General features: G+C 46.1%; 1 protein-coding gene across 1 annotated transcript in view; it reads right to left on the bottom strand.

The window, feature by feature from the left end:
* Positions 1–11,259, bottom strand: part of LOC139267078 (gamma-glutamyl hydrolase-like) — a 268,758-nt gene extending 257,499 nt beyond the window's left edge. The window contains exon 1 of the mRNA XM_070884891.1: positions 11,154–11,259. Coding sequence (XP_070740992.1) covers positions 11,154–11,259 — 106 coding nt within the window. The remainder of the gene's footprint in view (positions 1–11,153) is intronic.
* Between the last annotated feature and the right edge of the window lie 2,554 nt (positions 11,260–13,813).

Below are 13,813 nucleotides of genomic sequence, written 5' to 3'. Positions count from 1 at the left end.
GATGAACTACAACAATTGTATATTCCTGTCTGGCATAAAAATAAAAAAGCGAATGTGGCTCAACCGTGGCTATCAAGGGAAATCAGGGATAGTATTAAAACCAAGGAAGTGGCATACAAATTGGCCAGAAATAGCAGCGAACCCGGAGACTGGGTGAAATTTAGAACTCAGCAGAGGAGGACAAAGGGTTTGATTAGGGCAGGGAAAATGGAGTACGAGAAGAAGCTTGCAGGGAACATTAAGATAGATTGCAAAAGTTTCTATAGATATGTAAAGAGAAAAAGGTTAGTAAAGACAAATGTAGGTCCCCTGCAGTCAGAATCAGGGGAAGTCATAACGGGGAACAAAGAAATGGCGGACCAATTGAACAAGTACTTTGGTTCGGTATTCACTAAGGAGGACACTAACAACATTCCGGATATAAGAAGGGTCAGAGGGTCTAGTAAGGAGGAGGAACTGAGGGAAATCCTTATTAGTCAGGAAATTGTGTTGGGGAAATTGATGGGATTGAAGGCCGATAAATCTCCAGGGCCTGATGGACTGCATCCCAGAGTACTTAAGGAGGTGGCCTTGGAAATAGCGGATGCATTGACAGTCATTTTCCAACATTCCATTGACTCTGGATCAGTTCCTATCGAGTGGAGGGTAGCCAATGTAACCCCACTTTTTAAAAAAGGAGGGAGAGAGAAAACAGGGAATTATAGACCGGTCAGCCTGACATCGGTAGTGGGTAAGATGATGGAATCAATTATTAAGGATGTCATAGCAGCGCATTTGGAAAGAGGTGACATGATAGGTCCAAGTCAGCATGGATTTGTGAAAGGGAAATCATGCTTGACAAATCTTCTGGAATTTTTTGAGGATGTTTCCAGTAGAGTGGACAAGGGATAACCAGTTGATGTGGTATATTTGGACTTTCAGAAGGCTTTCGACAAGGTTCCACACAAGAGATTAATGTGCAAAGTTAAAGCACATGGGACTGGGGGTAGTATGCTGACATGGATTGAAAAATGGTTGTCAGACAGGAAGCAAAGAGGAGTAAATGGGTACTTTTCAGAATGGCAGGCGGTGACTAGTGGGGTACCGCAAGGTTCTGTGCTGGGGCCCCAGCTGTTTACACTGTACATTAATGATTTAGACGAGGGGATTAAATGTAGTATCTCCAACTTTGCGGATGACACTAAGTTAGGTGACAGTGTGAGCTGCGAGGAGGATGCTATGAGGCTGCAGAGCGACTTGGATAGGTTAGGTGAGTGGGCAAATGCATGGCAGATGAAGTATAATGTGGATAAATGTGAGGTTATCCACTTTGGTGGTAAAAACAGAGAGACAGACTATTATCTGAATGGTGACAGATTAGGAAAAGGGGAGGTGCAACGATACCTGGGTGTCATGGTACATCAGTCATTGAAGGTTGGCATGCAGGTACAGCAGGCGGTTAAGAAAGCAAATGGCATGTTGGCCTTCATAGCGAGGGGATTTGAGTACAGGGGCAGGGAGGTGTTGCTACAGTTGTACAGCGCCTTGGTAAGGCCACACCTGGAGTATTGTGTACAGTTTTGGTCTCCTAACCTGAGGAAGGACATTCTTGTTATTGAGGGAGTGCAGCGAAGGTTCACCAGACTGATTCCCGGGATGGCGGGACTGACCTATCAAGAAAGACTGAATCAACTGGGCTCGTATTCACTGGAGTTCAGAAGAATGAGAGGGGACTTTATGGAAACGTTTAAAATTCTGATGGGTTTAGACAGATTAGATGCAGGAAGAATGTTCACAATGTTGGGGAAGTCCAGAACGAGGGGTCACAGTCTAAGGATAAGGGGTAAGCCATTTATGACCGAGATGAGGAGGAACTTCTTCACCCAGAGAGTGGTGAACCTGTGGAATTCTCTACCACAGAAAGTTGTTGAGGCCAATTCACTAAATATATTCAAAAAGGAGTTAGATGTAGTCCTTACTACTAAGGGGATCAAGGGGTATGGCAAGAAAGCAGGAATGGGGTACTAAAGTTGCATGTTCAGCCATGAACTCATTGAATGGCGGTGCAGGCTAGAAGGGCCGAATGGCCTACTCCTGCACCTATTTTCTATGTTTCTATGTTCCTGCACTTTTTTTGTCTTATAACACTCCTGTGAAGTGCCTTGCGATGTTTTACTACTTTAAAGGTGCTATATAAATACAAGTTGTTGTTGTTATGTATGACTAACGAGTCTAACTGGATACTGTGAGCTCAAAGTAAAGTGTGACCTTAGTCTTTTATTGCAGGTCTCCAGAGTGCCTCTCTAGACTGTGAGGCCTCCTTAAGTACCTGTGCTCCCAAGGGATTGTGGGATCCTTTGGGACTCCAGGGGATGAGCCGTCTGGTGGCTGTACAAGATATATACAAGTTTACATACATAACAACACTCCCCCCCCCAAAGTCAACAGTGTAACTATTTACAAGGTGAGTCGATCTGGGGCCTTTCTTTCCCTGATTGATCGTCTCGGTGCAACTGCTGCTTTTGGTGAATCGTTTGTTGGGCCCTCGCTGGGCTGCTGTGCAGCTGGCCTTCCTGGGCTGCCTGGTGTGGTGAGTCCTGCTCGGCTGCTGCGGGTGATGGATTCTGCTTCGTGGCCAACCGCGGTGTCGGTTGCCACTGGTGTGTGTGTTGGGGGGTCAAAGAAGGTCGGGTCCAAAGTTGGTTGCTCAGGATAGTCTGTGAATCTGAGTTTGATTTGGTCCAAGTGTTTCCGGTAAATGAGTCCATTTGAAAGTTTGACCCAAAACACCCTGCTCCCCTTTGTGGCCTCGGTGCATTCTCGATTGCCTCCGTCTTCGAATCAATGGGCCTGATGCCGTCCGCGACGATTCTTCGCTCCAGGAACTCCACTTCAGACGCTAGGAAAACGCACTTGGAGCATTTCAACCTGAGCCCCAAGCGGTTGAATCAACTAAGAACTTCCTCCAAGTTCTGCAGATGCTCGACTGTGTCCCGGCCTGTAACCAAGATGTCGTCCTGGAAGACCATCGTGCGCGGGACCGACTTCAGTAAGCTTTCCATGTTTCTCTGGAAGATCGCCACGGCTGATCGGATTCCAAGCAGGCATCTGTTACAAATAAAGAGACCTTTGTGCGCGTTGATGCAGGTGAGGCCCTTCGATGATTTCTCCAGCTCTTGCATCATGTAGACCGCGATCAAGTCCAGCTTCGTGAACGTCTTTCTTTCCGCCAGTGTAACAAAAAGGTCATCAGCCTTTGGTAGTGGGTATTGATCCTGCAGGGAGAAACGATTGATAGTTACTTTGTAATCACCACAGATTGTCATCTCCCTTGAGGACTGGAACAATCGGACTGGCCCACTCGGGAATTCGATCGGCGAAATGATGCCCTCTCATTGCAGCCGGTCCAGCTCGATCTCTACCCTTTCTCTCATAAAATACGGTACTGCTCTCGCCTTGTGATGGATGGGTCGTGCCCCCGGAATTAGGTGGATCTGCATTTTTGCTCCTTGGAACTTCCCGAAGCCTGGTTCAAACAGCGAAGGAAATTTGTTAAAAACCTGGGCACACGAAGTGTCGTCAGAGGACGAGAGCACTCAGACGTCATCCCAGTTCCAGTGTATCTTTCCCAGCCAGCTCCTGCCGAGCAGCGTGGGACCATGACCCGGTACCACCCAGAGTGGTAGCTTGTGCACCGCTCCATCGTATGAGACCTTTACAGTAGCACTGCCGATTACGGGAATCAGTTCCATTGTGTAAGTTCTCAGTTTCGTGCAAATGGGAGTCAAGATTGGCCTTGAGGCCTTGCTGCACCTCAATTTTTTGAAAGTCTTTTTCTCATAATGGACTGGCTCGTGCCTGTGTCCAGCTCCATTGTCACCGGGAGTCCATTTAGTTCAACCTTCAGCATTATCGGTGGACACTTTGTGGTAAATGTGTGCACCTCATATACCTCTGTCTCCTCGGTCTGAGGCTCTGGTTCGTCGTGATCCGCCATGGATCTGTCCTCCTTTGCAACATGGTGGTTTGCAGGATTAACAGGGTTTGCAGCTCGCCTGCACATACGTTGGAGGTCTTTCCGGACTAGTGTGCACAAATCATCGTCGGATTTCTCTGTGGGTTTCGCTGGAGCAAGCAGATTTTTCATGAGGCTATATGTTGGTGCCCCGCAGACGGTGAGGAAAATCGCCCTTCGTTTTGCAGCATTCGCTTCTCCTGCCAGCTTGTTGGTCATGAAGGAGGCATGGTAGCATAGTGGTTATGTTACTGGACTAATAATCCAGAGGCCCGGGCTAATAATCCAGAGATGTGAGTTCAAATCCCACCACAGCAATTTAAACTCAATTAATTAAATAAATCTGGAAATTAAAAAGCTAGGGGGAAGTATCAGTAATGATGATAATGAAATTACCATATTAGGGGTACTGAGGGAATGATCAGCCATGATCTTATTGAATGGTGGTGCAGGCTCAAATGGCCTACTCCTGCACCTAGTTTTTATGTTTCTAAGTATTGGTCGAGTCGCTCCACGAAGGTTTCCCAATCATCTCCCTCCGAGAATTTCTCCAGGATGCCCACTGTTCTCTGCATCGCTGGGTTCGTCATCTTTATCTCGTCGCCAGTTGTTATGTATGAATAAAGAGTCTGGCTGGATACTGTGAGCTCAAAGTAAAGTGTGACCTTAGTCTGTTATTGCAGGTCTCCATAGTGCCTCTCCAGCCTGTGAGGCCTCCTTAAGTACCTGTGCTCCCAAGGGATTGTGGGATCCCTTGGAAATCCTGGGGATGAGCCCTCTGGTGGCTGTACAAGGTATGTACAAGTTTACATACATAACAGTTGTTGTTGTTGACACCACACATAGTTTTAAACACACAAAGCAATGGCAATGGCCCACATGGTCCAAAACGGTTCCAATTTTGAAATTAGCAATCTATTTTCCTTTTCATGAGTCCCTCTCTGCTATTACCACTTGCCAAACTTGCTAAAAATTAATATTCTGGAGCTTTAGTCATGTGGAAACACATATCCCTTCAGCAATGCTGAGAGATATAGTAATAAACAATTTACACTATCTACTTTGAAACAGAACTCACTATTGATTCAACGTTACTCAACACTTGCAATTAACTCAAGATCCAAAATGGAATTTTTAATTTTATTTAAAAAAACATTCACAATTCACATGAAAAATTAAAACATGCAGGAAACCTTTTCTGTGCGATTTACTGGTATTCAAAACAAAATAATTCTAAAAGTCAGAAGATTTGAGTACAGTATTGGCAACTGTGTATCCTGTTCCCTACTGTCACTCAAGAAAATCAAAATGTCCTGGCATAAAGATTAGCTGGTTGCCTGCTCTTTAGCTTGTTTGATAACTGGTGCTCTTTGTTTCCTGGTTTAAGCTGTTGTTCTCTACTGCTCATCCTCTGCCACCTGCCCAGGTTTGCTCTACTATTGTCTGCTGTCCTCTGCACTTTGTATAGTGATACACTAAGCTACAGGTGCAGGCCCAGTTGTGTCAGTAAATGGAATTCCAGGAAATTGCAGGGTGGCACAATGGGAGTAGACACCTGACACAATAGGGGGAGATTTTAACTGGGAGCGGAACCAGCATAAAACCCACCGCAACGTCAACAATTTAAGTCCCTGACTATTTGAATCCCTGGGCTTTATTTACATCCTGCTGGAAGCACAAACTTGGCCAGCTCTCAGAGCCCCAGTTTACATGTATTAATAAGAGTCCTCCCTGATTTAGATGAGCACCTCGGCTATCTAAATAAGGTACCATTTAAGGTGGCAGAGTGCAGCAATGGAGCAGGGACGGGCAGAGGCGAGTTTGCGGTGGTGATCTTATCTTCGCTGCTGCTCCGATCCTGCCGGGCGGGATGGGTTAAAATCAGCCCCACTGGATGTCTGATCCTATCTTCTCTGCTGATTCCCCAGGTGCAAGGCAGGGGAAGATCTACCCTTATCAATCTTCTACTAAAAGAAGATACTGCTTACCAAAGATAAACTTAACGCAAACCAAACAAGAATCAATGACAATATGCTTTCAGAAAAAGAAAAGTTGCGGTTACCCAAAAAAATTAAGATTATTGATGTTGATAAAACACTCTGGAGAGGGTCAGTGAGCGCGATCAGTGGTGGGCCGAGTGGGAAATTTTTTTTTCCCCCAGCAGGTCGGGACCCCACTGTCAACCCGCCACCACGCACTTTTACCAAATGTAGGGTCTGTCAACGCTGAGCAGACTCGATTCACAGTGGTGAAGGAGGCAATTAAAATAATTTGTGGCTTGTTTACAGCCACTTATCAATGCTTTTTCGGCTTTTTGAATTTGACAGGTCGCGCTGTGCCTAGACCTCATCTGTGAAGCTGAGGTGGGAAGTCAGTGACCACTGAATCAGCTGATGAATTGACAGTTCCAAATGTCAAGTCAAAGCTACCAGCTGATTGAGAAATGTTCCCTTAACCACTAGCTTCTCTAAACTGCATTTCCACTGCATATTCAAAATGCTGCAAGTCTTTACATAAGTCTCCATCTAGTCTGACATCTTTACCTCTCCCACCATTGACAGATCGCTTCTGTCATTTCTACTTCACCTGCCATCTATTCCATCAACATGGGTGCCTTTGAAACTCTCTCACCTTGGCTCTCAGAATGCCACCACGATCAGCCCAAACACCAGCATCACGAGGCACACCAGCAGCACCAGGCACATCAGCAGCACCAACACCACCAACCTTCTCCGCAATCAACTGATGTTGCACAGGACACAGGGCATCAGCACCCGAGCGCATTGCTGCCCAGAAGGTCAGAGATGGCCTCACCATGGCCAGATTTACTATACTTGACGCTGTACACCCTGGCTGCCACATGATGCGCGAGGTTGGCAGTACCCCACGGCGACACCATAAAGCATCCCTACAATGCCCAAGCCATTCCTTTCACACTCATCACCATTGCGGGGGGGGAGTACCGTTATGTCTCACCATTCACTGCGACTCACTAAGCCACAGATCTGTCCAAGAACACAAAGTGTTGAAAATAAAGGTTTCAGGTGGTGAGATTGAGTTCTGCCCCGTTTGGGAGCAGTAACTGAGTCGGGGCAAGACTTCCTGCGCTCAGCCACGAAATTCAGGTTAACGTCCCTCACAGGAAGTGGAGCACAATGTCGTGCACTCCACTTTCTGTTGGGGTGGTGTCCGGGGCACTACACAAGTGGAATCGGCAGCGCTATGCTGCTTCTCCGCATAGCGCTGACAAATTTCAATGCCCCTCCCCTTCCGTTAATGGGGAGGGCCGTGCAAACTCTGCAGGCCCTTTGATGGCCTCCACTGGCCCACCAGGGCTGCGTGGTGCCATGGTCACAGCCTGGCACCCAAAGCGAGTGCCGGGCTGCACGATTGCAGCCCAGACCATGCGACATCGATGGCTGACTGGTGAGTCGGCTGAAGAAAAAGTATAGCGGCGCGTGACACACCTCCACTTTAACTTCCGCCATGAGAACGGAGGTCGGCCCGGTTCATGAGCCGCGAGGCTGGCATGGGCATTGCAGCCATCAGGGGGCACTAGGCAAGGGGTAGCCATGCACGGCAGTGGTGTCATTGCCGGAGGCACAGCGGCCAGGGTCTCTATTAGCAGGGCCCGCGCTACTGTGTTCGCGCCTCCACTAACTCCCGTGCAATTTCGCGGAAGCCGGTAGCGTCCCCTGGACAAAAACACTTTTGTGCCCCATTAGCACCCCCCCGGAGATGCTAACGGGAAGAGAAGAACAAAGCAATTGCAGCCCCTCAATGTGTGACACCACATTAACATAAACTTTACATGAACATTGCATAAAACACCCAAGTGCCTACTCTTCTGTATTGTTAGTTGGTATAATTGCACTAGGATGAGGGTGAGTGTGAGGTGTGGCGAGTGAGATAGAGATGTGATAACGTAGATAGAGAGTGATGGGTGGAGGTGCAAGGTAAGTTGGTGAGTGAGAATGGGCAGGAGTAGAGTAGGTAAGGCAGAGTGATGGGGATATGATGAGAGACACAGTGGGATGAGGTTGAATGTGGCTTTGTTCTTACGTTTTGTGATTTACTGAGATCATTTAAACATTTGCAGCACTGCAACCAGGTCCTCCTGATCATCATCATCATAGGCAGTCCTCGAAATCGCGGAAGACTTGCTTCCACTCTAAAAGTGAGTTCTCAGGTGCATAAAACAGCCTAATATGGGAATTACAGTCTCTGTCACAGGTCGGGCAAACAGTCGTTGAAGGAAAGGGTGGGTGGGGAGTCTGGTTTGCCGCACACTCCTTCCGCTGCCTGCGCTTTGTTTCTGCATGCTCTCGGCGACAAGACTCGAGGTGCTCAGCGCTCCCCCGGATGCTCTTCCTCCACTTAGGGTGGTCTTGGGCCCAGCGACGGTGGGGATGTTGTACTTTATCAAGGAGGCTTTGAGAACTCCTACATGGCATGCGAGCCCCAGGTGGGCAGAGGAAACATTTCAAAGACACTCCTGATTACATTCCTGCTTGTTCCCTCCAGTGCAATATGCAACCAGGGGGTGTTGATCTCCTATTGAGTTCTCTTCTGCCCATTGGATGGGAAGAGGACCTCCCTGTGTGCTGTGACTCCCTCCATATTGGGAGAGCTTGGATGCAGCCCTGCACCTCTGTGCAGTGCTTGTCAGTGTTTGCAGCACCTCAATGCTGTAGAACACTGACAGCACAAATGTCAAAAGTCAGGAAAGCGGCTGAGGATGCGTCATGAAATGACATTACCAGACCCGTTTCTTCTAATTGGCCGGGAAATGCGCTGGGTGGGCTTAGCAAGCCCAATCAGGGGAAACTCATTTCAGAGGCCAGGATGGAGACAGCAACGGGGTCGGGACCCACCATGGACGTTGCCCGCCACGAGCTTCATAAAATCCAGCCCAACATCACCAATTCTGCTCAGTAAAACTCCTTCTCTACTCTCGGAGAATAAATTTTTAATTGTGTCCTCTGCCTGCTTTTTTGTCAACACTGCATATTGCGAAAGTATTTTCCAAAGGAGTGCTTAATCAGCTGTGGTTATTGCAGTACATTAATAAGGCATGCAGCGGGATGCCCCCCAGTCATCAAGATCCACGGCGCAGCTCTGGACAACGTGGACCATTTCCCATACCTCGGGAGCTTCTTATCAACAAGAACTCCTTCACGGCAAACAAGCCAAAGGTGGGCAGAGGAAACGTTACAAGGACACCCTCAAAGCCTCCCTGATAAAGTGCAACATCCCCACTGACACCTGGGAGTCCCTGGCCCAAGACCGCCCTAAGTACAGGAAGTGCATCCGGGAGGGCGCTGAGCACCTCGAGTCTCATCGCCGAGGGACTGCCTATGATGATGACATTAATAAAGGATGATGTGGGATCTAATGATTATCAAGAAAGAATTATACTGCTATTTAAAATGTGTGTATGCTTTGTATTTCAGTATTTTTACTCATGGTGTAGTACTTGTATACGGCCTAGAAATTCATCTCGGGTAGTCGCGCAAAACGGGCGATATCGGATCACTCGCCCATTATATGCAGCAATTGATATTCAGTTATCAGGCGCTGCGACGAACGGGTGGATGATCCTATACCACCTGTTTTCTGCCACCGCTGAGATGAATTTCTAGGCCATACCTTATGCGACCTTGCATAATTCAAATTTAAGTCTGTAGTTAGATTTGGCTTCGACAATCTTACATGCTGACTACAGTATAGACAGACACTATAAATTTGTTTTACCAAACATGAATGTAACTTTATACAAGTTTATTTCTTAAATAATAAGCCTTTCACAGTAACCTGAACTGTTTTCTTATCTAATATACCTTTGTTTATTGTCAATTTATAGTCTCAACAGCAGTTTACTCTTATCAGTCAGATACATCTACCAGAGATATTCTCTGCCCACAACTGGTGCTGGGACCACAACTGTTTACAATATACATAGATGACCTGGAAGAGGGGACAGAGTGTAGTGTAACAAAATTTGCAAATGACACAAAGATTAGTGGGAAAGCGGGTTGTGTAGAGGACACAGAGAGGCTGCAAAGAGATTTAGATAGGTTAAGCGAATGGGCTAAGGTTTGGCAGATGGAATACAATGTTGGAAAATGTGAGGTTATCCACCTTGGAAAAAAAAACAGTAAAAGGGAATATTATTTGAATGGGGAGAAATTACAACATGCTGCGGTGCAGAGGGACCTGGGGATGGGACCTGGGGATCCTTGTGCATGAATCCCAAAAAGTTAGTTTGTAAGTGCAGCAGGTAATCAGGAAGGCGAATGGAATGTTGGCCTTCATTGCGAGAGGGATGGAGTACAAAAGCAGGAAGGTCCTGCTGCAACTGTACAGGGTATTGGTGGGGCCACACCTAGAGTACTACGTGCAGTTTTGGTCACCTTACTTAAGGAAGGATATACTAGCCTTGGAGGGGGTACAGAGACGATTCACTGGGCTGATTCCGGAGATGAGGGGGTCACCTTATGATGATAGTTTGAGTAGACTGGGTCTTTACTCGTTGGAGTTCAGAAGGATGAGGGGTGATCTTATAGAAACATTTAAAATAATGAAAGGGATAGACAAGATAGAGGCGGAGAGGTTGTTTCCACTGGTCAGGGAGACTAGAACTATGGGGCACAGCCTCAAAATATGGGGGAGCCAATTTAAAACCGAGTTGAGAAGGAATTTCTTCTTCTAGAGGGTTGTGAATCTGTGGAATTCTCTGCCTAAGGAAGCAGTTGAGGCTAGCTCACTGAATGTATTCAAATCACAGATAAGATAGATTTTTAACCAATAAGGGAATTAAGGGTTATGGGGAGAGGGCAGGTAAGTGGAGCCGAGTCCACGGCCAGATCAGCCATGATCTTTTTGAATGGTGGAGCAGGCTCGAGGGGCTAGATGGCCTACTCCTGTTCCTAATTCTTATGTTCTTATGTTCTAAAACTAATCTCAAATAATTTCTAACCTGTCGAATAAGCTCCTGTGAAACAGTACTTGTCCCTTTTCTCCCAGTTATTTTGTAATCTAGCAATAAGATCTCCTGACCCAACAAGGCCGTTCTCTTATCTTGCAGCAAGCAGTGGTGCATTGATTCCCTCGGGCGATTTTCTACCGCCTCCTTGTATCCGTGTGCGGCCTCACTTACCGATGATGGGCCGTTGGTTGAGCCGTACCAGCGGGGCGGCTGAGAGTCGGTCCCAGATCAGGGAGAGGGAGACACACAGCAGCACTGCAAGGCGAGTAACCGCCATCCCAACTGCCGCTCCGCTGAGTAACCGGGCGCCCGCTGCTCCTCTCCGCCTCTCCCCGGGTAATTGCTGTGCGGTAACCATAGAAACAGCATCAGTCCGCGGCCCGGCAGCGGCTGCAAGCTCGAGTCTGCGCACTGCGCTGACTTGTCCAAGACTCTCGGCAAGATGCAAGTTCACATATCATCATTCGCAACACAACAACAACACCACCAACACAATAACAACAGGGACACCAACATTTTCATGTTTGCTCAAGCAAAATGCCATTGTGTAGCTTCTTTCAACAGATTTGTGTTTGCAGATACACAGCTCATTTGAAGAACAAGCATTGAAAATAAAATAATGTGCAAAATATAGAAGAATATAGCAACAAGAGTAGGCCATTCAGCCCCTCGAGCCTGTCCCGCCAGTCAGTGATATCACGGCTGATCTGTATCCTAACTCCATCCTTGGCTTCATATCCCTTAATACCCTTGGCTAGCAAAAATCTATCAATCTCAGATTTAAAATTATTAATTGAGCTAGCATCTGATGCTTTTTGTGAGAGAGGGTTCCACACTTCTATCAGCCTTTGCATGATGAAGTGTTTCCTAACTTCTCTCCTGAATGGACTGGCTATGATTTTAAGGTTATGTCCCCACCAGCAGAAAAAGCTTCTCTGTTTCTATCCTATCAGTTCCTTTCAAAATCCTAAAAACGTCAATCAAATCGCCCCTTAACCTTCCATATTCCAGGGAATACGAGCCTAGATTATGTCATCGCTCCTCATATTCTTACCCTTGGAGTCCTGGTATCATTCTGGTGAATTTGTACTGCACTCCTTCCAAGGCTAGTATATCCTTTCTAAGGTGCGGTGCCCTGAACTGTACACAGTACTCCAGATGTGGTCTAACCAGGACTTTGTATAGCTGTCGCAAAACCTCCTCCCCTTTATATTATAGCTCTCTAGTTATAATATTAGCCTTTTTGATTATTTTTGTACCTGACTACTACATTTTAATGAGCTGTGTACGCAGACAGACCCTTAAATCTCTTTGGACTTCCACTGTTCATAATGTTTCACCATTTAAAAAACACTTGCATCTATCCATTTTTGGTCCAAAATGGATGACCTCACACTTACCTGTAGTTGCAAGAAGGAAGATTAGGAAGGCTAAGAATTAGTATGTTAGCAGATGGGCAATCAACATTCAGGAAAATAACAAGGGATAAGTACTTAGCCTTAATGTTTACAGTGCAAAGTGAAAGTTGGACTGTAGGAATACCTGAGGGATTGTGGAAGTGCCACTACTGAAGAAAATATTCAAAAGGACACTATTAAGAAACTGAACGGAATTAAAAGTCGAAAAGTAACCTGGCCAAGATTGCATACGTACCAGCATACCGAATGATGTTGGGGAGCAGATAGCACAGGCCATAATTTTCAAAAATCTTTAGAAACCATAATAAAGGCAAAGAATTGAAAGGTGGTAAGAGAATGAATTATGCAGAAATTATAGACCAGTTTTACTTCAGCTAAAGGTAAAATTTTAGGACCCGATTTCCATCCCCCCTTGCCCAGGTACTGCATCTGAAGTGCACTGCACCTACCCTGGCATGACCACGCTTGAATTTGGTGCATCAGATCATTGGAACATAGGAACTGGAGTATACCATTCAGCCCCTCAAGCCCCTCCCCCTCCATCCCTCATTTCAAGTAAAGGAGAGTTCTCGGGCTGCCCAGGGAATTTGCTTATTACGTCCTTAAAATACCTCAGACTTTGGCAGAAGTAAGGAAATTCATCCTGAGCTGTCTCCACCAAATTTTTAGAAAAACTGGAAAAATTATGGAAAGGAGAGCAGCCAGTCATTATGGTCCACATGGGAGCCAAAAAATATAGGGAAAAAAGGCCTATAGTCATAGAATCATAGAATCATAGAAATTTATAGCTCAGAAGGAGGCCATTTCGGTCCATCGTGTTCGCGCTGGCCGACCAAGAGCTATCAGGCCTAATCCCACTTTACAGCTCTTGGTCCATAGCCCTGTAGGTTACAGCACTTTAAGTGCACATCCAAGTATTTTTTAAATATAGTCCTGTAAAGGGGAAGGATGTGAAGATTAGGGAGCTCAACACATGGTTAAAGGGATGTTATCAGGAAGAGGAGTTCTGTTTTGTGGATTGTGGGACCAGTTTTGGAGAAAGTGGAAGCTATTCCTCAAGAATAGGCTACATGTGAACAGGAAGGGAGCTAATGATTTGACAAAATGGATAAATAGGGAGTGAAGTATCATTTAAACAAGTAAGGAAGGGACAGGGAAAATAAAAGCAATTAGAAAGAGCAAGTAGAGAAGATAGAACAGATAGTAATATACAAGTAAATATATAAATGGAAAAGAATTCAGCAAAAAGGATTTCATGTAGAATGAATAAAGGGAGTAGAAGAGGAAAAACAAATCAACCAATTATAAGCAGGGAAAATACTAAGGTAAAGGAACGAGGTATTAGCTTGGACAAAATAAATCAAGGGAAAAGCAGTAGCAATAAATATAAACAAAAAAAAAGATAAAATGCAT

Source organism: Pristiophorus japonicus, chromosome 1, assembly GCF_044704955.1.
Source record: "Pristiophorus japonicus isolate sPriJap1 chromosome 1, sPriJap1.hap1, whole genome shotgun sequence".
Lineage (NCBI taxonomy): Eukaryota > Metazoa > Chordata > Chondrichthyes > Pristiophoridae > Pristiophorus > Pristiophorus japonicus.
Note: the sequence above shows the minus strand (reverse complement) of the source record. Positions and strands in the feature narration are given on the sequence as shown.